Below are 24,158 nucleotides of genomic sequence, written 5' to 3'. Positions count from 1 at the left end.
TCATGTTTCACCATGTTTCTCTCTAGTTTTATTTCCTGCGCCCCTTTTCTTGCCTGTTTTTTGTTCTCTCTTCACCTCCATCTTTCCCGATACATGCAACTTCCTTCCTATCCGCCAGCACTGATTCCCTTTTTAAGATTATCTTGAGCTGTTGGCTTATACTAATGTTTTGATTCCACGATGGTTATGACATTTGAACCATGAAATGAGTCATTTGACAGACGCCTCATTTTTTAATAAAACATACCTATTATTTGGTGAAAGGTAGCATTCAACTAATATGAAAATGACCTCGGACTTTGAACTTTGGAAATCTCTTGGGATGTATATTCTAGCCGCTGCTGGATTTCCTAGTGCTGTACAACAGATTTTGTGTTTACAATGTTATTCTATAGAACATATATAGATAGTAGAAATACAGGAAGAGGTTAATAGTAGCAACGGTCTCATAGATAATTTAAATTAATTAATCTCCTTGGTTATCCAAGCTACGTGACTGCAGCAAGCAACACCAGAACTAAAGTCTGGTTTTTGGGCAGAGAGCCTTTGGCCAGATGGACAAGTCCCTGTCCATCTTGACAGAAGAGGAACTGGCAGTGCTGCCACAGCGGGCTTGCAGTGTTCAGATATCAACTGTACATAAACAACCATAGCTTGTTTTCAGGCTTCATCATCTGCGTAGAAAGAATACGTCACTCCTTGTGATAAGCGAGAGATCTCTGAAGCATCTATTGTATACAGAGTCTGTTTTTCCAACTAGCAAGTTAAAAGATCATTGTACTTAAAATTTAAATTTAATTTTATTAGGAAGCATAAAATTGCTGCTTGAGAGGCAGATCAGTATGATGGCCTTCCAGATTCGCAGCATCTGCCAAGTAAGGAGTCTTGCAAAAGCCTGCCTTAATTTCCCATCTGCAACAAGTAATAAATAGAATACCAGGCTTGGAGCAGTCTTCAGGCAGGAATACCATGGGAGGAATGCAGGCCTCTTTCTAAATTGAGTTCATTTTAAATTGACTGTCTTTTGGGAGGATTTTCTACAGATGTCAGATTTACAAGTCAGAGCAGGCAAGCCTGACCAACAGAATTCAGTTTATACAGCCGTTGGTCGGTATTTTATTTCAAGACTTCTTAGCCTCCCTCATTAAAAAACACTTTCAGGGAGTCATCATTAACTTCTCTTTCCTCATGCCACTCATTAAAGCTGCAGTTGGTCAATATTTGCCTTTAGGAAGCTCAGTCTGCCCCACTGCGTTCTGTCCATCCGTGTGAGCTAACTGGCATGCAAAGGACCTTGGAAGAAAACCATTCTGAACAGCTTCCAGCCAGTTCTACCCACACTATTTGTAAGCTTTTGTGTGTGTGTGTGTGTGTATGTATATATATAAGATGTTATTCTCAGTTCTATAATTATGGACGGTTTGTGTATTATGCTGCAGACATTTTTAGCAGTGTTTGTAATACTCAGTAATACTCTGCATCTGGTTTCTCTGTGGATCAAAGACTTCATGTTGGTTCTGAGAGACCTTTCCCCCTCCCAAAATTATTTTTAATGCTATTGTACCTATTTTTAAATTTGGGCCATTATCTTTTGCATAGGTGCACAACAGTCATGCAATATTCTGGACTCTCCAAAGCATATCCAAGCACATCCATTGTATCTGGTTTAAGTGGACTCTTACCTATTCATATGATTTTTTAACCTATTTTTACCTATTCATATAATTTTTAAATCATGTAATTGATGTGTGCTTAACTTCTGCAATGGAACAAGGTCTGATAATCTTCTCGCCCATTTTAATATGAACTAGACATATGCCTTATAAGTTTTTAGACTGCTTTACTTTCATAATGTTAAAGCAATTATATTCCACTATGTACAAAAAGCCACAAGGGGAAAATCTAAGTAATTATCAAGTCTAATTATACACATTTGTGACTCAGTATTGAAGTTTCTTAGAAGAATTTTGTGATGTTGCCTCAAACATGAATTTGGTGCTTCTGAAATTCAGCAATTAATTAAAGAAGAAAAAAGTAGCATTAAAATTGAACTGAAAAGAGCAAGAGAATGTATGGCCAGTAGCCCTTAATAACTGCTAATGTTTGCAGATTTAGAGGTTATTAACTTTTTTTTCTTTCAGTCCACTCTGGGACAGTTAATGCTAATTGTCGTAAATACGTTTTTGTGAGGATATCTGTCTCTGTAATTGAGAGGTGCTTTGGCAAATAGTTTGTGGTATCATTTTGTCCATCTCCCAAGTGTTTCATGGTTCCAGTAACAAGACAAAGGGCGGCTTTACATGAACTGCAGCAGTCACTGATGAAGGGGTCTTTACTCAAAACTGCAGTCATCTTGCAACTGCTTTGTGAGAAGACCACCAATTTGAGAGAATCTTGCCAACACCTTTATATCTCAAATAAGAGAGAATTTAATATTTCACATTTTCTATCTACAGGAAAATTGTTCCTGCAAAGCTTGAAGCTATTCAGGTCGGGAAGTTCTGAGCCGTTTAATTTTAACACTGTAGGATTTAGCGTACAAGTGGCAGAGAGATGCTTCTGTTTCATGTCTTGTCCATGGGAAACAGGCTAATCAAATGTTTTCCAATTAGAACAATCAGCTCATCAAGGGAAACAAGCCAGTATTGGGCTTGCATCCAGTTCCTCCTAAGGCATTCTGCATCAGAGATTAGTTCTGTGGCATCATCTTAAAGTTGAGGATTCACCAGGGAGTTGGAAGTACACGGGGCAGGGATGAAGCAGAAGAGGGGAAAGAAAAGGACCGGAACAGCCATGATTAATTATCGCTGCCCACAAAAGCAGAGGAATATTTTTAGAGGTCAGTCTTCACCTCAAGTACATGATGCTTTCTTTTGTCAGATACCTCTGGCCGTGGAAAGCTGACCTAGAGAAAAATTAGTCAGTGAGGGCTGCAGTCTCATGTTGTGCTCTGGCTTCAGAAGCCAGTGCTGTTATCTGGGAACAAAGTACCCTTGTAGCTATGCGGGAAGAGGCGCTAATTCAGCACTGTCCCTCTTCTCGGGGATCCGCTTTCACTTAATGTTTTTTCTTTCAGAACATGAGTCACCTGGAAGGAGGGTGTGCATCCATCACACTTTCTTCTCTTGCAGTGCAGAGGGTCAGATTTATATAGCGAGGAATGAATTATTCTTTTGGGTCAGTTCAGCCCAAACTAAGCTGTCATGGCAACAATACAAAAGCTTAACCAGCTTAGCCATGGGACAGCTACTAATATGAGTATAATTTAGTTTCAGTAGGTTATTTATAATATTTTAATTTAAGGTGGTTTTAAACTGCTTGATGGTGTACTTAGTTTTCAGATTCAGAAGAGGAAACCAATTCTGTGTTCTCCTTCAACAGCATAAAATGTTTTCAGTGTTACCTAATCCTTGTGGTTCCTCTGTACTGAGGGGCAATACTTTCATCCACTGTCCTAAGCAAGAGGCTAAACTGGGCTTGAACTCTTGCTGTAAATTTGGTGTGCAGTAGGCTGTGGACAACTCAATGCAATAGGCAGCTACAAATGCAAAGTATGTTACTGTGCCACCATTAGGGATGCCTTCAGAAATAATAAGGATAAAATTTAGCTGCTGGTAGAGGATTAAAGAGTTGTATTAAAGGTATTGTTTACATCTGTCATCTTGTACATTAAAGCAAACTTATTTAGGGTAGAATACTGATAAACTTGTCCTTCGGGTTCTTTCTAGCATGGTAAAAGTGTAAAAGTTACTTTCCTTTTTCTGGTTATTTTTGTGGCCCGTGCAAAATTAATGCAACATTAATCCCCCTTTCCAGGTAGATATTCACGCTGTGTGTGCCCTCTGCACCATTTCCCAGATGCATATTTTGTAAGTCTTTCTGATGTAAAAATGGAAGAGGCAGCGGTTCCACTAATGGATAATTCTGCTTGCAGTTAAAAAAAAAAAAAAAAAAAAGGAGCACTGGGAAGGAATAAAGATACTCTTTATATTCTTCACTAGGGAATATTTTGGCATTGTATCCCAGAGCCAGTTTGCTATCGGTTTTTCTCACATTAACTTACAAGAGTTTAAATGACAGCTATTTAAAAAAGTTTCAGTTGAGTGTCCTCTATGTGTTAAAATATCTAGGGAAATAGTTACCTAATGATACGGGGCAACATAAAAATAAAATTCCTTGTTTTACCTGGTTTAGATTTATAATTGAGATGATTTATAGAAGAATCCACAGTGAATCTTAACCTGACCTGAAAGTTAATTAGATTACCATGGGTATTATGTTCTATTCTCGGTCTTTGCAAACAGCCAGGTTAAAAACCACACAGCTAGTAATCCTGGGATTCTTTACAGTGAATTCCTTAAATAATTAATAATGTAAATACTTTTAAAAGTTGTTACTTGTCTTTTTATTCTGCTTTTTCAGTCCACAGCAACCATTTTCTAGCCACTCTCACTTTGCAGTATCATGCAAAGCCTTGAGTAACATACAACGTATCCCAGAAATGCTGTTTGGAAGGGGCCTCTGGAAGTCATCTGGTCCAACCTTCCTTTAGAAACAGGATGGTTGCCACAGCAAGGTCAGCCATGGCTTTGTCTGGTTGAGTCTTGAAAACCTCCAAAGATGGAGATTTCACAGTCTGATCTACTGTGGTGGTTTGCAGGTAATGTAAAACAAAATCTGTGAAATATCTTCAGTTTGACTCTAAATATTTCTGAATCAGATTTTGGCAGTGGTTGCCTGGCAAAGAAGCTGCATTGCCACTTCTGTATGAAAGATAATTGCAGCCTGCTATAAAGGTGGGTTTCACATCACCTAATTTTAGCTACATATGAATTAGGTAGCTAGTTTGTTAACCAAGGAATTTCCCACTATAATCAGTGAAAAGAAGTAAGTCCTTCCAAAAGACTTCTCCCTTTCAGAGATGGTTGGGACGAGTCATTCTCAGGAAGCGCCTCTTTCTCCCCACCATTTACAGGAAAGGTCCCCTTTCCATTTGGTGTCAGGCTTGCTTAGATAGCTTTGGACAGATGAGGGGAATTCCTTCCCCACTGGACCAAGGTATCGTGGGGACTACACCCACAACTTTGCTCAAGCACATGAGGCAGAACACTGACTGACAACTATTTCTATCTGTGCCTTCTCAAGCGCTTCCCTCAAACTCGTTGTCCGTTTTCTGGTTTGGGGTTTTTTGTTTATTTGGCTGTAATGATTTCGCCTTGGTCATTATGCTACCCTATTGTTTTTCTGATTGCAGAGGGGTAATGAATTGCTTTGTATTTATTTGAATTCTGAGATTTTCCCAGATTATCGTGGTTTGGAAGAGGGTGACTCAAAGATGGGGGGGGTTCTGGTTGGAAATTTTTTTTTTTTTTTGATGTGAGTTGTGCAAACACTTTGGGGAGGAAAGAGGATTGTGGTGTGGCTGATAGAGGAAAGATTTTGCAAGCAGCAGTTTATTGCTTAGGATGCCTGTGGGGACTGCATGGTTATGCAAACTAGTGCCCCAGAGTGGAAACATCCTGTCATTCCTTTAGCATAACATGCACAGCAGATAGCAAGGCATGGCCAACACTGTCTTAGAGCAGAAAGCTTCCTTAACTACAACTTATGAAGCATCTTTTTTTCATTCCCTTTCTTATTATTCTGCCAGCAAAGAGGTGGTAAAGTCTCTCTCATCCTGATGGAACAACATAGAAAATGATATGTTTTGCTCTTCTTGTTACCTTTGATCTTTTGTTGGTTCTTCAGGTTCACTTAAATTGCATATACCAAGATAAAAAAGAATCTGACCTTTCTGAATTGACTTCCTCGCTCTGCTGTTGTTGCATGGAGGTTGCCTGAGAATGGGTATTTTTCTGTCTGCAGCCTGTAAAGAGGCTCACTGTGTGTTATTAGGTGTCTCGGGAGATTTTGTTATATTTTTCTCTTCTTTAAGTCTGCTGCTTTAGTCGGGGATGATGGCATGAAAAGTGACTGTTAATACAAATTTTCCTAAACCTCAGCTTAAATAGATTTATTTTAAGCTTTACCAAATAAAATATGTTTCCAAACAATTGTGCTAAACTGTGTATAGCCTTTTCTGATGGATGCAATGTTTGTACTTGCTGGATCTGAAGTTTCTGCTGTCATATGTGTGTTGGGAACACTGTGTTGAAGGTCTCTCTGATGCATTGCAGGACCCTGAGGATGCTGTGCCTGTTGGGCAGAGGAGAGCCTGGTGCTGGTGCATGTGCTTCGGATTGGCCTTTATGCTGGCTGGTGTGATCCTGGGTGGTGCCTATCTGTACAAATATTTTGCATTCCAGGTAAGCCAAATACATGTTCTTATGGGAGGGTTGCATTTTTCTCCGTTAGCTTTACGTTTAGAAGAGGGAAGAGCAACAACAGGCTAAACCACATAGCTTTGCCGCTCCCGTTTCTATCTTTCGAAATCTTCAGTTTTTCTAAAGGCAAAGTGTATGGCCTGCCCTGAAGTTACCTATCGGCAGAGGAGGGCGGGAGTGAAGCTGGCAAATAAAAGGGAGCAATGCTTTTGAAAACCTTACTTTGCAGAGAAAGGATTATATCTAAGTAGGACTTGGGTTTAGGAACACCAGCGGTGCCCCAGATTTTCACCTGCCGGCTCTCCTGTTTGGCAGTGCTGAATGCTGGAGGTAGGTTAACCCCTTGAAAGCCTCCTTGTTTGACCCCCGATTTCCTAGAGGCATGCGGTACTGCTAATGCACAGGAAAGGGACTGCTTGTCAAAGCAGGGCAGTGGCTCTCCTCCTTCCTAGCTTCCACAGGGATGAGAAAAAGAAGCCCTGCAGGGGACTGAGGAGAAGCACAGTCAACGTGGTATAACATGCTCTGTCAAGTCTAATCCACACTGACAAGATCAGACCTCTGACAAAACGTATTTTCAGTCTTTAACAAATGGCACTCCTGCAAGAGGAGCCCTGTGAAGGCAGTGGTGCCAGGGAAGTGGAGCATTTACCTGAAACATGGGAAATCTGAGTTAAATGTTGTGTTCCTCGGAGGGGAATCGTCACTGGGCAGCAGTGGATGTGCTTGTGCTGTTGCCCAGGAGGTGTGAGCACACCCTTCCTCCTTCAAAAACTGCCGGGATTGCAAGATTCACAGGGTCAGAAAGGGAGAATATAACCAAAACATGAATCCTTCTAGCCCACTGGTTAGCGCACGTAATTATAAGGCAGAAATTCTGCGTTCTTGTCCCTGCTACCAGGATTATTCCCCCCCTGCCATTTTAGTAGCTGCTAATGTAGAAGGCAGAGTGGTTAAACATGAGATCTTCCCGCTGAACTTGCTCTAGTCTCTTTGGCTAGCGCCTTAACCTAATTTACAGGGGAGCAGTGGCGTTGCAAACGATGCTTAAACAGCATAGCATATCTTGGTGGATTAACGAGCTCAGAGCAGCTGAAGGCCTGCTGTATTACTAACACATGTTTCATCCACGCTTAGCACCACAGTGCTCCACCTTTCACCTGCCAGCTAGCTGAAATCGAAAGTGCCCTTTAGTTGAAACCTCTGGTACTTGTTCATGAGTCAAATCTGGGTGGAAGGAAACATTGAAGAATTGAGGTAACATTGCACTGAAGACATGTTTCCGACGTAAAACTTTAAAGTGATGGCGTGTGCATATGCATAAGTTGTATGTTTCTAAAACTGTCTGGCCTATAAATTTGGTGTATGACTTCCTCTGACTCAGGGCTTTATTTTACACTTCACTTAGGTAACTGCCATGTATACTGTGATAGAAGGACCCAAATCGGTTGTTTTAATTTCTTTTAATTAGTTTTTTGTCTTTTAAAACTGTTCAAAACAAAAAATAATTTCTTTTAGAAACTGACTTCCAAAACTTCTGAAGCCTTGCAAAACTAAGCAACTTCACAGAATAATTAAGGTTGGAAGGAAACTCTTGAAGTCATCTGGTCCAACCCCCTGCTGCACGCTGGACCAAATTCAGAGTTGTGATTTGGATGATCAGTTTCAGTGTCTTAAATTGTAATTATTGACTGCAGTTAAATCATAATTTAATAATAATATGCATGGGTATAGGTGTAGGAACTTCATTGTTGTTCTAAAAATAAGTGCCACAGATAATGGATGCAAAATAGAAGGCTAGATTTTAAAAACCTGCTTTTGGGATCCTGTTTTCCTTCACTTCCAGTGAATGACTCCCTCTGGGTTCAGTACAATCAAGGTTTTACCCATGGTCCTATTGTAGGTAGCAGCTGGCTCCTACTTTGGTGTATGAATCCAATTAAAGGGAAAACATTTCATCTAGTCTGACAAGTTTTTCTTCTCCACAGTGCTTTGAGAATATTAGTTTTAAACTTCTAACAAGGCTACTGATGTTTTTTGTGGCTGTGTTGTTTACTATTTTTAGCAGGGTGGTGTGTATTTCTGTGGAATAAAGTACATTGAAGACGGCTTAAGTTTACCTGAGCCTGGGGCGGAGGCTCAGAGTGCTCGCTACCACACGATTGAGCAAAACATTCAGATCCTGGAGGAGGAAGATGTTGAGTTTATCAGCGTGCCAGTCCCTGAATTTGCTGATAGCGATCCTGCTGATATTGTCCATGACTTCCACCGGGTAAGAAATATTTCTGAAGAAGCTGGAAGTATTTAAAACTCAAAAAATGCTCCCTCTCGGTCATCCTGATAAATGTACTCCCTAATTATTGTGGTGGGGGAAAGCAGAGGGTGGAGGAGGCAGCAGAAATGTTGTGATCAGCAGCAGGCTGCAAGCAATTATTAACCGGGCATACAAAGTACAGCATTATACAATCATCATGAGGCAGTATGTAAACCACCGTTTGCAAATACAGTTCTGTTTTTAGAAAGGGAAAAATGTTAGAGCTATTTCTTTTCCTCAGTATGAGGAAGTAAAGAGAATATAGATCTTGCTGTGCTTAGTCCACCGAGTCGGACTTTGACCAACTGCTGTGGTGCCGAGGGAAGTTTAGAAACGGGCCATCATAGTTTTGACCTCAGCCTGCAGGGGCTGATGGCGTCTGACATCACTAGCTATGTTCAAGCACCCCCAGAGGTAGCAGGGCTCAAAAACCCCAAAGCAGCACCAGAAAGGGAAGGAAGCGACCAGCTGACGGACCATGGAAGACAGCTCGTTTTCCAGATGCCGTAGGAAGCCTAGCAGAAGCTAAATTTTCCTTGTGCGCCGCAGGCTACTCTGGTTCCTAAAGGCACCGAACCACTGTTTCGACGCGCTTTTAGCTGTTTCTCCCTTTTTTTTTGTAGAAAATTTGATTGATAGGAATCACAGTAATAAATTTTTGCTAAGGCAGTTGACAGGCCTACAGCTCTTGGTATTAACGACAGCTGTAAAACAATTAGAAGCCCTTCTTTTCTGTATCAGCCTGACGGAAGCTGTCTGATAGCGATGAAATGTTCTACAGCAGGTTTTCAGGAAGCTAAATTTCTGTGAACATTTGAATACTTCGCTGAACAGCTTTTTTAAGCAAAGCTGAAAAAGAAGAATGGGGAAATGTCTTATTTTTTTATGCGAACTTCAGAGTTTAAAGTTTTCCAGGCAAAATGAGTGCTATGTATCAAATATTCATAACCAGACTTGGAGGAAAACATTGCTTGCTTGAGCTATGTCATTTAAAAATATTCCTGAATACATTTAGGGAGCTTCTGTTAAGAGTTAGAGCAAAGCTTCTAAAGAGGGAAAACCAGAAAAAAAAAAGAAGTGGTATGTAAGAAGTGAATAGGAACAATATAATATTAGAAATTTGCTTTCTGATTTAATGGGTTACAGGCTTTGCTCTAAAGGTCAGTGCAAGAATCATTTGCCATAGACACAGCACTGACTCCCATGTAATGAGATTAGTTTCACTCATGATTGCTGTCCTGGTCCTATTTTCACTGTCGGTCTCTTGGTGCTCGGTATTTTATATACATCCGCATATAGAGCTTTCGGTGGCTTGAGAGACTATCTTGTTTAGCAAGAACAGATGCAGTAAAACAGTTCAGCGAACTGAGCCTCAGGATTCATCAGGATAATTCCCTGGGCTTTTATATCTCTGTTTTTATCAAATAATGGCAAATATTGCAGTTCAGGTACTACAAAGATAATAATTCGGCTATGAATAAACATTAATACTTCAAGTCAGTAGTATTTTTGAATTTTTGAAAATAAAAGGGTTTTCGTTGCATTACCTGTAACTGTTTTTTCCTTCCATTATCTTGTTCTTACCAGCAGCATTTCCCCTTTACACTATAGCAAGATATAAAAGCGTGGATATTGAAGCAAGGTTGTTGCCCTGTTGTTTCAACATGCAGGCACTAGGAATAAATGAATACTGTACTTGATTCCCTAACAGCTCAGATACACCTTTTGTAATTTCATTACTGTAGTGCATTTGAGCTGCTTATCACCTGCTGCCTCGCACAAATTCCTGTCACAGATTTAAACTAAGACTGCCTTTTATTTCTGCATTTACCTACCCTCAAACTGGACTTTGTTGGACAGACTTTATAGCGAATCTGATTTGAAGAACAACACAAGGCAACAGCAGTTTAGCAAAGTCTGTATGTGAATTTCCCAATGTTCTCGTTATTTTGATGAAAATAAATATTTCCTCAACAGAGACTCACTGCCTATCTTGACCTTAGCCTGGATAAGTGCTATGTGATTCCCCTGAACACTTCAGTAGTTATGCCGCCAAAAAATTTCCTGGAGCTGCTCATCAACATCAAGGTACGGTTAAATAGTAAGTAATTTGTTCTGAAGACAGGGAAAAATGAGAATTCTTTTTCTTTTTCTTTTTTTTTTTTTCCCCCCAGAACGCTGACATTCACATAAGGTGCACGTGTGAGAAAGTTAGCTGATCACTAGAGATCTTTGCAAAGAGAGAAAAAAATCTAAAACCTTCCTAATTAACTGTGATCATAAAGGAATTATTAATTTGGAGGAAAACAAACCTGATTTCATTCTTTCTTCGATGCTACAAATTGGACTGACAAAATTATGTAGATGTGGTGTATGGTGTACCTAGACTCTTCAATAGTAGTCTGTGTTTTTTAATTTATAATCCATTGTGACTAAGGCATGTATGCACTGAAGTAAGACTGGTTAGCTGAGAGGCTTAAAGTAGATATATACTGGGAAATCCTTTTAACGTGGGCATTGCTTAAAGCACAGGTCGCTGGGGTTGGCCCCTGCTTTGAACGGATCCAGTGGCTTGTGGGCGATGTACGTGAGGTGTGTTGAATCCGCTCTGCGTGCTCAGGGAGATTAGATGTGGCACTGGGTGTGATGGACTAGCACTGGATGTGAGTTCACGAGGCTTCCAGCAGCCTTAAGATGGATCTTTCTGTTTCCGGGGGGGGGTTGTAGGAGTGGTCAAAATTTGGATTGTATTATTAGCAAAGCCCATTTAAGCGAGAGGGGTTTTACTATAGTCAGATTCCTGGTTCTGTGAGCACCAGGTCTTCAGAACAAGATTCGTTGTCTTTAAAAACGAAGACTGTGGAAAGGACTGAGATACTACAATCACTGAACAACTGAACATGAGTTTTCAGTATAATGTTGTGGGAGCTCCTAATTGCTTCCCAGCGGGGTTTGATAATTGAACACTGCTGCCTGTCCTGCGGTGCTGGTGCTGACTGGCTTGTCGCTGCCATGGGGACATGCTGTTCCCGTTAGTAGTAGTAACTGGGTGAAACGAAATGGCCTGTGAAATCGAGGAGGCCAAAGTAGATAATCTAATGGAGTCTCTTACTAATTTAATAAGAATCATCTTTATCTTTTTCTTTAACTCTTACATCCGTATGCTTTTAATGCAAGTTTAAAGAGGATTTAGCTTGTTTTTCATCCTTCTGGTTTCTTTACAAAACAGCAGAACACTCCTGGTGGGGAAGAGAGCTGATAAGCCAACTTGTCTAAGATTTGGGAAGAGTGTTTTAAATTTTATTTTACTGGGCTTTTGTAACTTTAGAAGTGTTAATATCATCTTTGGGTTTGCATCTTTCAAAGAAAACTTTGGAATTAGGACTCTAGAAACCATTTTAGCCATTTCTGAGTGGTTCATGTATATAAATAAATTTCTTGTGAAAAATCACTTCACAAGTAAGTTCTCTGCTGCTTTTTTTGCTGCCTATTTTGAGACTGGCTATTAAACCACACTTTCATTTCCTGTACATAAGGATGAGGTGGTGTCTGTAAAACTCAGTGACCCCGTGTTTTTTTACTTTGTGTATGTTGGTTTGTTTCCATTTTTAGTTCACGCAAATTCCACTATTAAAATCTGTTAATTTCCTAGTTTGTCATTACTACTAAATCAAGTATGCTTGGTTTACAAGTAAAAGGATAACCAGGCATCGTGCATTTAATTGAAAATCTGTGCAAAAGCAAACTGTTTTGATCGTTGTCCCCAACAGTGAGTGCCCTAATTTTATGAGGCATCTGTTTAATTCTCATTGTAGTAACAAAAAGCTGTGGGCATTTGATGTCTCAGAAGATCAGGCTAAATGTTTTGTAACTGAAATTTGGGAAACTATTCTGCAGATGCACAAAGTGAGTAAATAAGTGCTATGTGATTCCCCTGAACACTTCACTTCACTGTCCTGCAGTCACACTGGTTGCACAAGGAAAAAAATGTATGAAATTGAAGTGCTCGTTTCATTAAAATGAGCTCTGAATATATGCAGAGGGCTTTTTATGAAAATGGAGGTGCTCTGGGCTGTGGTTTGTTGTTGTTTTTTGGTTTGTGGGTGTTTTTGTTTTTTTCAGAGAAGCCATAATTTTAGCCTAAAGAACCACATTTCTAAATATTGATAGAGTTTGCTTAAATATACAGACAGTGAAAGGCCTCCTTTCTTGAGAAGCAAGGCTGAAACCCGGGTATATTTGTTGATCCACCTCGTTCCCATTGTTGAGCCAACTGGCCAACTTTAACCGTATGCGATGCACAGGATGTCTCAAAAGACGATGATGACATTTGTGGCCATCCTGGATCCCAGTGCTTACGGGTAATTGCTGCTGCAGCAGCCGAGGGGAGGAGATTCCTGCACTGAGCTCCCCTTCCTCCTGTCCCCCCCCAGGAGAGCTGAGAGGGACAGATTCGGGGAGGGGGAGTCCAGGAGGTCCTGTGGTTTGGAGGGCATGGGCCCAGGAGAGTCACCACTGCCCACCCTGCGGGTGCCCTGCACTGCTGCTTTGCCCTGGGGCTACCTTGGAAGGCTCTCCTGAAATTCGAGAGACCAGGGGTTAAGATACAATAATTTACAGTGATTTAATTACCTAATAATGAGTGGGATAATTTGGGAGTGTGAATTCTTCAAAGCTCTTATTTAAAAAAAAAAAAAAAAAAAATTGCTGTTGTTTTCCTCATAGTACGTGCTGAAGAAAATTTTCATAATTTAAACTGAATTTAATAGTCTTTTCTTTCTTTACTGAAAAGAATAGCGTTTAGTCAGCTTCTCAACATGTCACTTGGACTAAAAAGACGGTCTTGTTTTGCAATGGAAATTTCAAGTTGTTTATTGTCAACAAAAATATAGAGATCTTTCACCCCAGAAGCTGAATTTGTTTCCATAATAAGTGATCATTTTATTTTTAGAAAGCAGGCAGCACCTTCTCTACTGCCATAAATAAGAATCGCACTAACAGGATTTCTTAAATAAAGTGATATTTCAGTGGCAGCATTAGGAAATCGGCTGATCACTGAGTATGTGCATCTTCAGATGTGTGCACAGAGCTGGATTCCTCCGTCACTTCAGTTGCGGCAAAACAACACTGAAGGGATTAGAAAAGGCTTGGGAAGCCTTTGCACATTGTCCTGGCTCTTCCCTTTTCCAGTGTATTGCCTTAAAACACCAGATCGATCACCATGGCTTTCTAATACCTTTCCGTTTAAACAATTGTGGGAGTCACCATTATAACTTAACAGGGTTAGATGGTCTCGTCTTGTGTTTGGCTTGAGTTGTGACCCATGCTGTGAATATGTTCAGAGCTTCCCAAACCCTGTGGGCTGCAGCTGGAGCATACCACAGCCGGCGTGCTTCATCAGCAGGAGCATGTAGAGCATGGTCCATGTAGCGCACGCTTCTGCCAGCTCCCATTTGGGAATAGTTTCCACTGAGGTCTGTCGGGTTGTTGTTAATTAAGTGAAAACTTGGGATGAAAAGCGCGGGACTGATCCATGGCAGTGGGTGCTCCTGGAGGGAAACGTTTCTCCTCTGCTGAAAACTGACGTTACTGTAGCAGGAGGGCGGTGGACATATGCATCAGTAGAAGTTTTGTGACCTTTTTGAATATAATTGTTATGTATTTCTGCAGTGCAGTCATGTTTGCACATTTAGAATAAAATTCTGTGAGTAATACATATTTTGAAAGAATTCAAAGAAGATATGTCACAGCCGTATTAAAGAAACACAGTGCAAAGTGTTTCTTGTGTATTTAGACCACAAAGAGATGGCTTTTGACAGAGCTGTTGTATTTTTTGTTTGACAGGCTGGAACATATTTGCCTCAGTCCTATTTGATTCATGAACAGATGATTGTTACTGATCGCATTGAAAATGTGGATCAGCTGGGATTCTTTATTTACCGCCTCTGCCGTGGCAAGGAAACCTATAAACTACAGCGCAAAGAAGCCGTGAAAGGTAAATGTTCTTCCTGCGAGCTTTTGTGTTGGCAGAAAGTTCAATGCCGCTTGAGTTCAATAAATAGGCTTGATTGTGTTGAAAGGTATGACTTGGGGTTTGCTTATTGCCATAACCGGCTCTGTGGGCTCAAGTACGTCTGATATTTTCTGTGTAGGTATGGAAATAAGTCATTTTATTGTGCAAAAGTGCTCCAGGCCCTGGTGAGCTACAAGCTGTGAGAAGGGGGTGTGTGTGTGTGCGTGTGCATGCACATGGGTATGTTTTCTGGGCTTCAGGCTTTCATTGATGCTTGTCTTTAATCTTGTTTCTTGATCCACTCCCCCAAAACCAAAAACCCCTTTAATATATGAGAAGCCGTAGCTTTGTAGTCCAAATACAGAATTGCAGGTTCTTCTTGTCATTAAAGCCATTTATAAATTAGTCCACGTCTTCCTATTTGCATCAGTGAAATGTAAGAGTTGTCTTCAGAGGAGAACTGTAGGGCTTGGTACTCCTTCATGGAAAATGTTTGAAAAACATCGTTTGGGAGAGTCTTGACAAGATACTAAACACTGCCTTAAAATTTTCACTCAGATTTTGCTCAGACTTGCTTCTTTTTATTGTTGTTTGGTTTTTTGTTTTTTGTTTTTTTTTTAAACTGTATGTGATGTGCAAGTGCACACTGAAGCAGTTTAATTGCTTGGACCCGACTGCTTGGGAAAACAAGGAAAATACATACATTTTATAAAAATAATTTAGAACAATGTTTAAAAATGAAAAGGTCTTAATAGCAAAATCCAATTTAAAATTCAGTATGTTGATCCTGTGGTAATAAAACGATGAGCATAGGTTGGCTGTGAGCATTAGTTTGGCTAAAATGTGGTTAAATTCTGTCTTTCTCCAGTTCCCCGATGTTGTTTAAATACTACCAGTCTACTCTTTTTTGCCTATGGTGGTTTGTTTCTTTGCTGTTCCCTCTCTCGCATCCCCACGAGTGTTTTTACAGATGCGCAGAGAGGGAGACTGGGAACTGATCAGGGTTAAAACTAGCCAGTGCGGGTGTGGGCAGGTTGGTTTTAACTAAACCAGTACTGTGATTTGGTTCACCACACCTTCAGGATCATTGCCCGCTTACTGATTTTCGAAGTATGAATGGGTGCCTACGTGTGTTTCCTCTGAGAAGGGGGGTTAAGGAGAGGTAGTTCTGATTTCTGATGACATCTTACAGTAAACTTAAAACTATTATGTCTGTGATGTACCTCATCCCCTCTTCTGTTTATCCTCTGTTGTTCTTTACCAATACTAACAGGAATTCAGAAGCGTGAAGCCGTCAATTGCCGAAAGATTCGACACTTTGAGAACAGGTTTGCTATGGAAACGCTCATCTGTGAACAGTAATTAAGAATATTGCTGTTTCAGGAGACTTAAAAACTACAATATGACCCCACCCTTTGTATTGTGTGCAGTGATTATTTTTTAAGATCTTCTTTTATGTAAGTAGTGGGCAGGGCTTTATTGCTGAACACCTCCCATACTTTTCATCTCATGATACATGTAAAATCAGTATGTTTTAGGTTTTTTTTCCTTATTTTCAGGTGTGGTGTTCTTACATTTGAATAGCAATTGTATAAAGACTTAGTTGCTAGTGCATTTCATGTGATGAATACTAGGAAGAAGAGAAAGTCTTTGAAATATCCACCAGTTTTTAATTAAGTAAAATTGAAAAGGATTATTAATGTAAAAATGGACTGCAAGAGCTACTTCTTACTGTAATATTACCTGCTATATAGTTTGTTACAGCATATAGACAAACCTGTATTTGACTCTCCCTAACAAAGTGCAATTTGTTTTGGTTTTAAAATATTGTCATATTTACCTTTTTAGATTGATTTCTGACTCGATGTTTTAAAATGGCAAGTGTTCGCTGTAACAATCTTTTAGAAAATTAAGAAGTAACTTATGTTACTAACTTGTATATAATCCATGTATGTGCAATGGAAAATAAATCTTATAAACCTGTTTGTCTAAAAGTCTTGTGTTTTCTTTTGCTATTACTGGGGTTTTCTCTTACAGTTGAAGTTAAAATTCATGCTTTTTACCTGCAGTGCTATTTTTAAAAGCGAGATCATAAAACAGAATAGGTGGTGGTTGAGAAGTGAAATATGAACAAAGGAGGATGCCTTTCCATTCCTTTTTCACCTAAAGGCAATACTGTGCTGCTTGCTTAAATTCTGGGTTGATATTTGCACAATACATACAATCAGAGTGGAGATCCAAAGCTGACTTAACACGTTGTTAGTCTGAAATCCCTGTCCTGAGTATTCGTCAAATGACGTACGTACCCTAGAGCGTGCCGTGAGTCAGGCTGACCCAGCTGAGAGCCAGGAGCGTTCACGACATGTAGGACTGCGCGTTCTCCTTTGTTCAACTTCATGGTATCCATGTCATGGCACGTCCTGTGCCGCTGAGTGTTGCCAGTTAATCTGGAGCTAACTCAACTACTGCTAATACCATTCAGTATCGTGCCATTTACACTTAAAACTGCTATTCCTAAAGCAAGTTTGATTTTTGCTTTTATATGATTGGGATCTTTGTAATGGCAACGTTTGTAGGGGGGGAGCGCAGGATAAGATGCATCGTCGTAACTGCTGTTTCAAAGCTGGTTGCAAGAAAAGTTACAGGACAGGAAAAAACGGAGTAACATTCAAAAACAAGGCTGGAAAATCTCCCCCAAAATCTACTTCTAAGCTTCTGTCATATGGGACCTGACTTGTCTTTCTGACCATATTTTGAGCATTGATTTCTCAGGAAAGTAGGAATGTTTAATAGAACATTTGCATATTTGTTTGCAAAAAAACCCCAAACTATTTAAACCAATTTTTAAATAATATGCATCATAGGTGTCCAAATCTTTTGTCTTAGGTTAATTCAGTCAAGAGGCTTTGGCCTAATCTTATTTTTCATCTTTTAAAGGATCTTCTCTTAATATAGTGGGAGGATGCTTTACTGTTTGGAGCTATTATACAATTGTAAACATGCTATCATCCAGCTTCCTGCTATTGTGAATGTTTGGATCGAGATAAAATAATTTGTTTTAAAGGAAGCTTCTCAAATACACAATACATTTTTTTTCCTTCATCTGCATTTGGCTTAATTTACAGTTTAGTCTTTGTGTAGGTCTGTTTTTATAAAAAATTAAAACTATAATTGTTAACTTTCCCAAAGCTGGACTTTTTAAATCCATTTTTGATGGTGCATGGCAGTCATGAACATCAAGTAAAGCCTCACGTAGATGTAGGTTAGATGCTCATGTATAAATTATATTTACATAGCTACACTTTGGTGTAGATGTAAGCGAGCTGGAAAACCCTCTGGGAAAACGCCAGCTACAGACATTCAGGATGTTGCAATCGTCTGCTTGCAATAAAGGTCAAATAGACGCCAGGATGCAGTTCCTAGTGCTTTCTGTGGAGCCCTATATGATGCGAGATTCACGCTGAAGTACTTTTAAGCATGTTTCCTACCTTCTCGTGAGCATACTGTTCCCATTTTCTGTAAGTTAAACATGAAACTTGTTAATTTTTAAGTAAGCTTCGCATCATCTTTAACTTTGTTTTCAAGATAAAACTCGGTAAGAAACTTCGTGGTCTGTGGTGTGACCTTTAATGGAGACACCAGCAAATGAGGCTGCTGAAGGGGTGTCCTGCTTTGAGTGATGCAGGACTAATTTATCTTCTAATGCTTGGCAAAATTGCACTTTTAGAAGACTCCAGTGTCTGAATTTGTGAAAATATTTATAGCCAGCTATGGGATGTGGGTTTCAAAGCCTCAGTGTTTTCGAGCTCGCCAGGGGCAGGGATGAGGAGGAGTGAGACTGGGGCACTTGACCCAAGCTGGCCAACAGCATTATTTCCTACCATGAATGCCACATTCAGTATAAATTAGAAAGTTTGCTGAGGAGTTCTCTCTCCCTCCCTTGATAACAGCCATCCTGAGAACTTCTTGCCCCGATGTGGGACCCCTGAGCCCTTCCCTTCCTCCCGAAGCTGTAGCACTCACAGTGTCTGACATTTGTTGTCCATTGCTGGGAGTGCAGCTTCCTACGGATAGAATTGGCAGAGTATAATCCTTGTATATTTTATATTGCTATTGGGATCAATATTGGTTCTTTAGTGCTATTAATGTTAATTATTTAGTCTTACTGTATTAAATCTGTTTATATTTTAGCCCTCATGTTTCCTTGTTTTTTCCTAATTCCCCTTCCCGGGTGGGGAGGGGTCATCGGTTGACATAATCATTGTCTAAATGACAGTAAGTTGTTGTGGGTTCCTCAAACCATAACAAGGGGGGGATGGAAGTGGGGGAGAAGTATTTGTTCTTATAGACAGGAGGTTTATATGACCATGCTGCATGCCTGTGTCACTAATAAGTTCTGAGCCTGTTCAATGGTGAGGGAAATTTATTTCTATCAGTAATGTGGAAGTAAGCATGGGGAAGGAGGGAGAAACTTGCATGGTCCCAGCATGTGCCGGTTCTAATTAAATGCAAGGCAGTTGGTATGGGAAGAAGACGTAAAACACGCCGAGTGCAGGAAAAGCTCCTGTTGGAACTTATGCCCTCTTAGACAAAGTCAGTGAAGCATGGGACACAAATCCATGGAAAAAACTAGCTCCAGGAGCTGCTTGGGCGTTTTTCCTTTTATATTTTTTAAATAATAAAAAAAGAGTATAATAAACAACCATGGCTGTGCTGTACTGACGAAAACCACATTTGTAGCCCAATGAATTCCAGAACAGGGTTAATATAAAAATGACCTCATTGGACAATTATCTTTGTAAATATTTTTAAAACTCCTGGTGGGAAAGAAAATTAATGCTACGACACACTTTGTCACTGAAGTAGCAAAGTCAGAGAAGTGCAGCTATCCAATGCCACCGTGTTTATTTGGTGGAGGACGCTGTGTTGCTCTCTCGTGGGTCCCAAACAGCCTCTGATGTTCGGTAGGTCTTTGCGTGTGTCAGGCTACCGTCACCAGCCGATGTGTACGATCTGAGCTTGCAAAGTGTGATAAGAGCTCCAAGTCTTCCCTCCTTCTCTTAACTGAAGTCTTGCAGCTTCAGTAAAGAGCCACAGGGCAAGTTTTTGCATGAAGGCCTGCAAGGCAGAAAATGCACGCGTTTGGTTATCTGGCGCAATGAGAAGCTGCGGGGTTAGCTGAAGTGACGCACGCAGATGTGTTACACTTGCAGAGACAAAAAGTAGGGGCTGGATTCATCTGTTTGAAGAAGATTGTTTCCAGCTGAATCACTACCGTGGAAGCCAAGAGAGGTTTATCAAAGCCATCAACTGAGAGTAGCATTGTCCTCTGGAAAGGTGGGACACGCTTCTCTTGGTATACATTGGGTGGGAGGATGGAAGTCTGATATGGTTGTGTTAGCAGCAGCCTGTGGTTTTGAAATATTAGCAGAGCTGTACTCTTACTGCCATTGTTTGTTCTAGTTGTAGGAGGATATTTTACTACTACGAGAGAAGCAACAGGCTGTAGCACTGTTGTCACGTTGCGAGTTTTGCTGGAATACTATAGACAAATGTTTTCACCTAATTAGGGTCTTTCACTGCCATGAGTTGGTAAAGAATGCTAAAGAATCTCAGGCACACTCTTAACAAAGAGAAACAAACTAGATCATGGGTTGGTTTAGTTCAGAGAAATGCCTGTGTCTGCTCACTATAGGCTACGGTTGCTAATTTTCAATTGGCTTTCGGGTTGTTGGTTAAGATTAATTCGATTCCTGAGAACTGCTTCCAGTAGAGCATATTCTGCTTTTTGTGGGCTTAGGAAATTTTGGAAGCGAAGGCATGGGAAACATCCTCGCCGGGGAGACCGCCAGCAGCAGGACAGGGTGTTGCCTGTGTCAGAGCACGATTTCTCACGCGGAGAGAGGAAGCAGAACCTGGGACTGAGCAGGACGGGAAGGGAGGGATCGCAATGGGGTCATTAATGTGGCCGTGTAATTGCAAGCAACAAGAGGGTTGTGGCAGGTTTGTTTGCCGACCTTTATTTCATTACCAGTTAGCGGTACCAAACAAAACGAACTGCCCTGCAAACGGGGCACAGGATGCCCCGTGCACCCCAAAGGCAGAATATGTTTGGGGTTAGAAGGGCTTTGCCAGCTGGACACACACAGGACGGTACCTGTGTGACAAAACATGAAGTGCGATGCAGCTGTGCATGCAAAGGCATGTTTTGTACTAATGTCTGGACACCTTCCACAAGCAAAGAAAGCTGTACCAGCAATGATTTTTTTTTTTCTGATGGCACTAGGGCTTCATCTGATAAATTGCATCAGTCAAGGATTTTATTTTTTAGCACCCTGGCCATCAATGCTACCACAAATTCGTAAAGCAGACATGACTCTGACAGCCATTTTCACTTACAGAGAACATGCAATGTATAAGGTCCTTATACAGTTATAAGTAGTTATGATTTTCTATAAATGGATAAATACAGTTATCTGAGTAAAAAGAGAAAAAAGGTCACACTCTAGTCTAAATACTTTGATCCATACAAAACCTCTCTAATCTCAAAGGGAGAGAACTAGAAGTATCTGTGCAACGGACTGGGTTGAGGTTTTGCATATAGGCATCATATACGTGCAGACATTTCTCCATCCAGCAATAATAGTCATAGTGTCCTTTCAGATCCCGTTAGCAATTTGGTCAAACACTTTATTGACAAGAGATTCCATCCTTAAACTCATCACTGCAATATCTGAGGGTCCAGCACTGCACTACGTAATGGTCTGTGAAGAGCAAGTCACAGATGTGTATAAATGTGGAGTGAAAATATTTTATTAATAATGTGTATATATATATAGAGGCTTTGAATTGTTAGAGGAAGCAACATCTAACAAATACCTCTCCATTTATAGACCAATGAATTGAGGTTTGTCATGGTCCCTATGGATTTTACATCACTGTAGAAATATTAGCTTTTAGAAATGGCTTTTATCCTTCATATTTTGAACTGAGTCTTTAATTAGAGGCCAGGCTCACCAACAAGGGGCGCAACCAGCCAGCTCCCAATTTAGTGGGTTTAGTATGTAGATTTCCGTTACGCATCTCCAGAAGAACGGATTTTATTATAATTGTAACTTAAGCGGTACAGGTCTGTGATAATGCAGAAATAAGCAGCTAGTCTTGGTAGACCACTTAAATCAAGTTTCCCCATCACAAATATTTCATTTTTATGAGAACTAAAAAAGTTGCAAGCTTCTATCCTGTCTGAGCAGTAAGAGTCAAAAAGGCTTGGTTTTATTTGCAATGAATGCATGACTTCTATTCCCAATGGCAATTACCATGAAACTATAGCAACAGTTTTAAGTGAAAAAAATTAAGATAATAAAATTACTTAAGATTGTTTAGCAGCTGGAAACAATGAGTCAGGACTGCCATCTGCCTATGACCTACACTTTAAAAGCTGTTGTAGCAAGATGTTTAGAATAAAGATATTGCCAGGTCAGATGAGAAATTATCATTATTACTTTATTTGACCTTTCAGTGTTTCCTTTTTTTCTTTCTTTTCCCAGTAAGAACTGGTTTTCTTCTTTCCTTTGTCGTGTTACTCCAAAAGCCCAAAGGCTCCATTTAAAATAAAACCGTTTTAAAATAAAGGATTAGAACATTCAAATCAGTATATCTAACAAGGGGGGAAAAAAGGCACAGCAATTTACGTATGGTTTTACACATGCATGTGCCTTTCTTTGGAAGTACATACATACATACATGTGAAGTCTTCTTACTGCAGTTCAGATGTAATTACTAAATCTGAGGCTCTGGGATGGAGGATTCAAGGTTATTGTAGCTCGATTAATCTGCTGCCTCCCTTCTCCTCCCACCAGTTGTAACTGGAAGAGTTCCGAGATTATATTTTGGTTGTACACGCTTATGGAGGGGAGCCCTAAGTGCCTTGTTTGATGAAAAGGTGAATAAAATTTGACTTGAGAAGGTGCTTGGCACAATAGCAATTTTAGAAAATTAGTATTTACACTGAGGCTGGTTGTCAACTCTTTAAAAGGATATGATGTTCCCTAAGCACTAATGCACTGGGGGTTATGAGACCAATACGAATTCTTTGCCTGTCATTTCGATGATCCAGGGCCTGGCTCTAAAGCATGCTAAAGCAGCTGCGAGGGAAACTACCCAGGAGGGTGTGTTTCGTTCTCGCTGACAGCTGGGAGGGCCTCCACTGGCTGTGACCAAGTTTTCTGAGATGCTTTGCTCTCGTTTTAAATTCTTCTGCACACTTAAAGCCAGTTGAGAAGGAGAAGGCAACGGATTCACCTGTGGCTTAGGGTTTTAGCTTACTTTTCCAAGCTGGCAGATCTGCCTAGTTGTCTGTGGTGCAACTGTAGGCGACATGCAGTCCTAGACTCCAAACGTTCCACAGCATCTGGTATAATCTGATCACAAGAAGTATTTTAAATGTGCTTAGAAGCAGGGTAAAGTTTCTGTCAGTGTTTTACTAGAATCATAAGGATTGTCTATATCCCACTAGTCTATTACTCAAACATTTAATTTTGAGTTTAGGTACTTTGATTTGCCTCAGAAATCCCATTTGTTCTGTATTCACTCTACTGTAATTGGTTTAATTCCAATTATGAACCAGAAAAATAGACTGTTCTCCTGTTTTTAAATAAGTTAATGAATATAAAGAAAAAGCCTGAACAACTCAATACTGTGAATCTTGAAAATACTAGTGAATTTTTATTGTATACCATAGTTGTACTCATGTTGTTATTTTATATCCAGAGCTTTGACAGCAATCTCACTAAAACTAGTTGCTTTACAGACAAATGATAAATGTGCATGTACTAAGACTCCTTACAAATATTTTTGCTTTTTTCGAAAAAGATGTCACCATAAAAATCGGAACATAAATGTGCTCATTTGCAGCAGTCATCTGCCTTCTAAATGCAGCTATGTGATTTGTAGGCGACAAAGTAGATTTTTAAGATCTGTGAATCAGGGTACCGGGGATTGGAATCTCATTGGCTTAAAATTCAGAAGATGCCCAAAGCCTGGAAAATTTCTTACATTAAACATAATTGTAATGCAGAGTGTTAAAAGCAGTATTTTAGTTAGGATTCGGGTGAATGTCAGATTGAGAGATGGTCATAAACGATTTGTAATTTCTGTCCTGCTCTACGTCTGTATAGTTATTTTTATAGATAGGTCTATGGTTCTTTCCATGTCACTGCAAAGATGTATCGACTGCCTCCAGTTTGTGGAGTACTTGAAATACCAGAAATAGCTGGGCTGTCGCCTCTGGAGTGACAGAAGGACCCTGGAGGATCTCTAACGCCGAGGCTGCAAGTGCTCATTTTGTGAGGAAACGGCGCTGACCACCTCACCATGACGTCCTTCCTCCCTCCGCCACCTGCCACCTACAACCGAATGCCATCGCTCCTGCCCTTGCTGCGCCCTCAGCTTTGGCCCACTTCGGCTATAAAACCGAGTCCGGGAGGGCGAGAGAAGACGCTGCCGG

The 24,158-nt window shown here is 40.3% G+C and overlaps 2 protein-coding genes across 2 annotated transcripts in view; both read left to right on the top strand.

The window, feature by feature from the left end:
* The window catches only part of ITM2B (integral membrane protein 2B), a 20,137-nt gene extending 3,493 nt beyond the window's left edge, over window positions 1-16,644 (top strand). Inside the window, exons 2-7 of the mRNA XM_009879615.1 lie at window positions 808-875; window positions 6,177-6,305; window positions 8,389-8,595; window positions 10,615-10,725; window positions 14,482-14,632; window positions 15,924-16,644. Coding sequence (XP_009877917.1) covers window positions 808-875; window positions 6,177-6,305; window positions 8,389-8,595; window positions 10,615-10,725; window positions 14,482-14,632; window positions 15,924-16,012 — 755 coding nt within the window. The 3' untranslated portion in view covers window positions 16,013-16,644. The remainder of the gene's footprint in view (window positions 1-807; window positions 876-6,176; window positions 6,306-8,388; window positions 8,596-10,614; window positions 10,726-14,481; window positions 14,633-15,923) is intronic.
* Window positions 16,645-24,025: 7,381 nt separating this feature from the next.
* Window positions 24,026-24,158, top strand: part of RB1 (retinoblastoma 1) — an 87,215-nt gene continuing 87,082 nt past the window's right edge. The window contains exon 1 of the mRNA XM_009879614.1: window positions 24,026-24,138. Coding sequence (XP_009877916.1) covers window positions 24,026-24,138 — 113 coding nt within the window. The remainder of the gene's footprint in view (window positions 24,139-24,158) is intronic.

This window comes from Charadrius vociferus, unplaced genomic scaffold, assembly GCF_000708025.1.
Source record: "Charadrius vociferus isolate BGI_N301 unplaced genomic scaffold, ASM70802v2 scaffold482, whole genome shotgun sequence".
Lineage (NCBI taxonomy): Eukaryota > Metazoa > Chordata > Aves > Charadriiformes > Charadriidae > Charadrius > Charadrius vociferus.
Note: the sequence above shows the minus strand (reverse complement) of the source record. Positions and strands in the feature narration are given on the sequence as shown.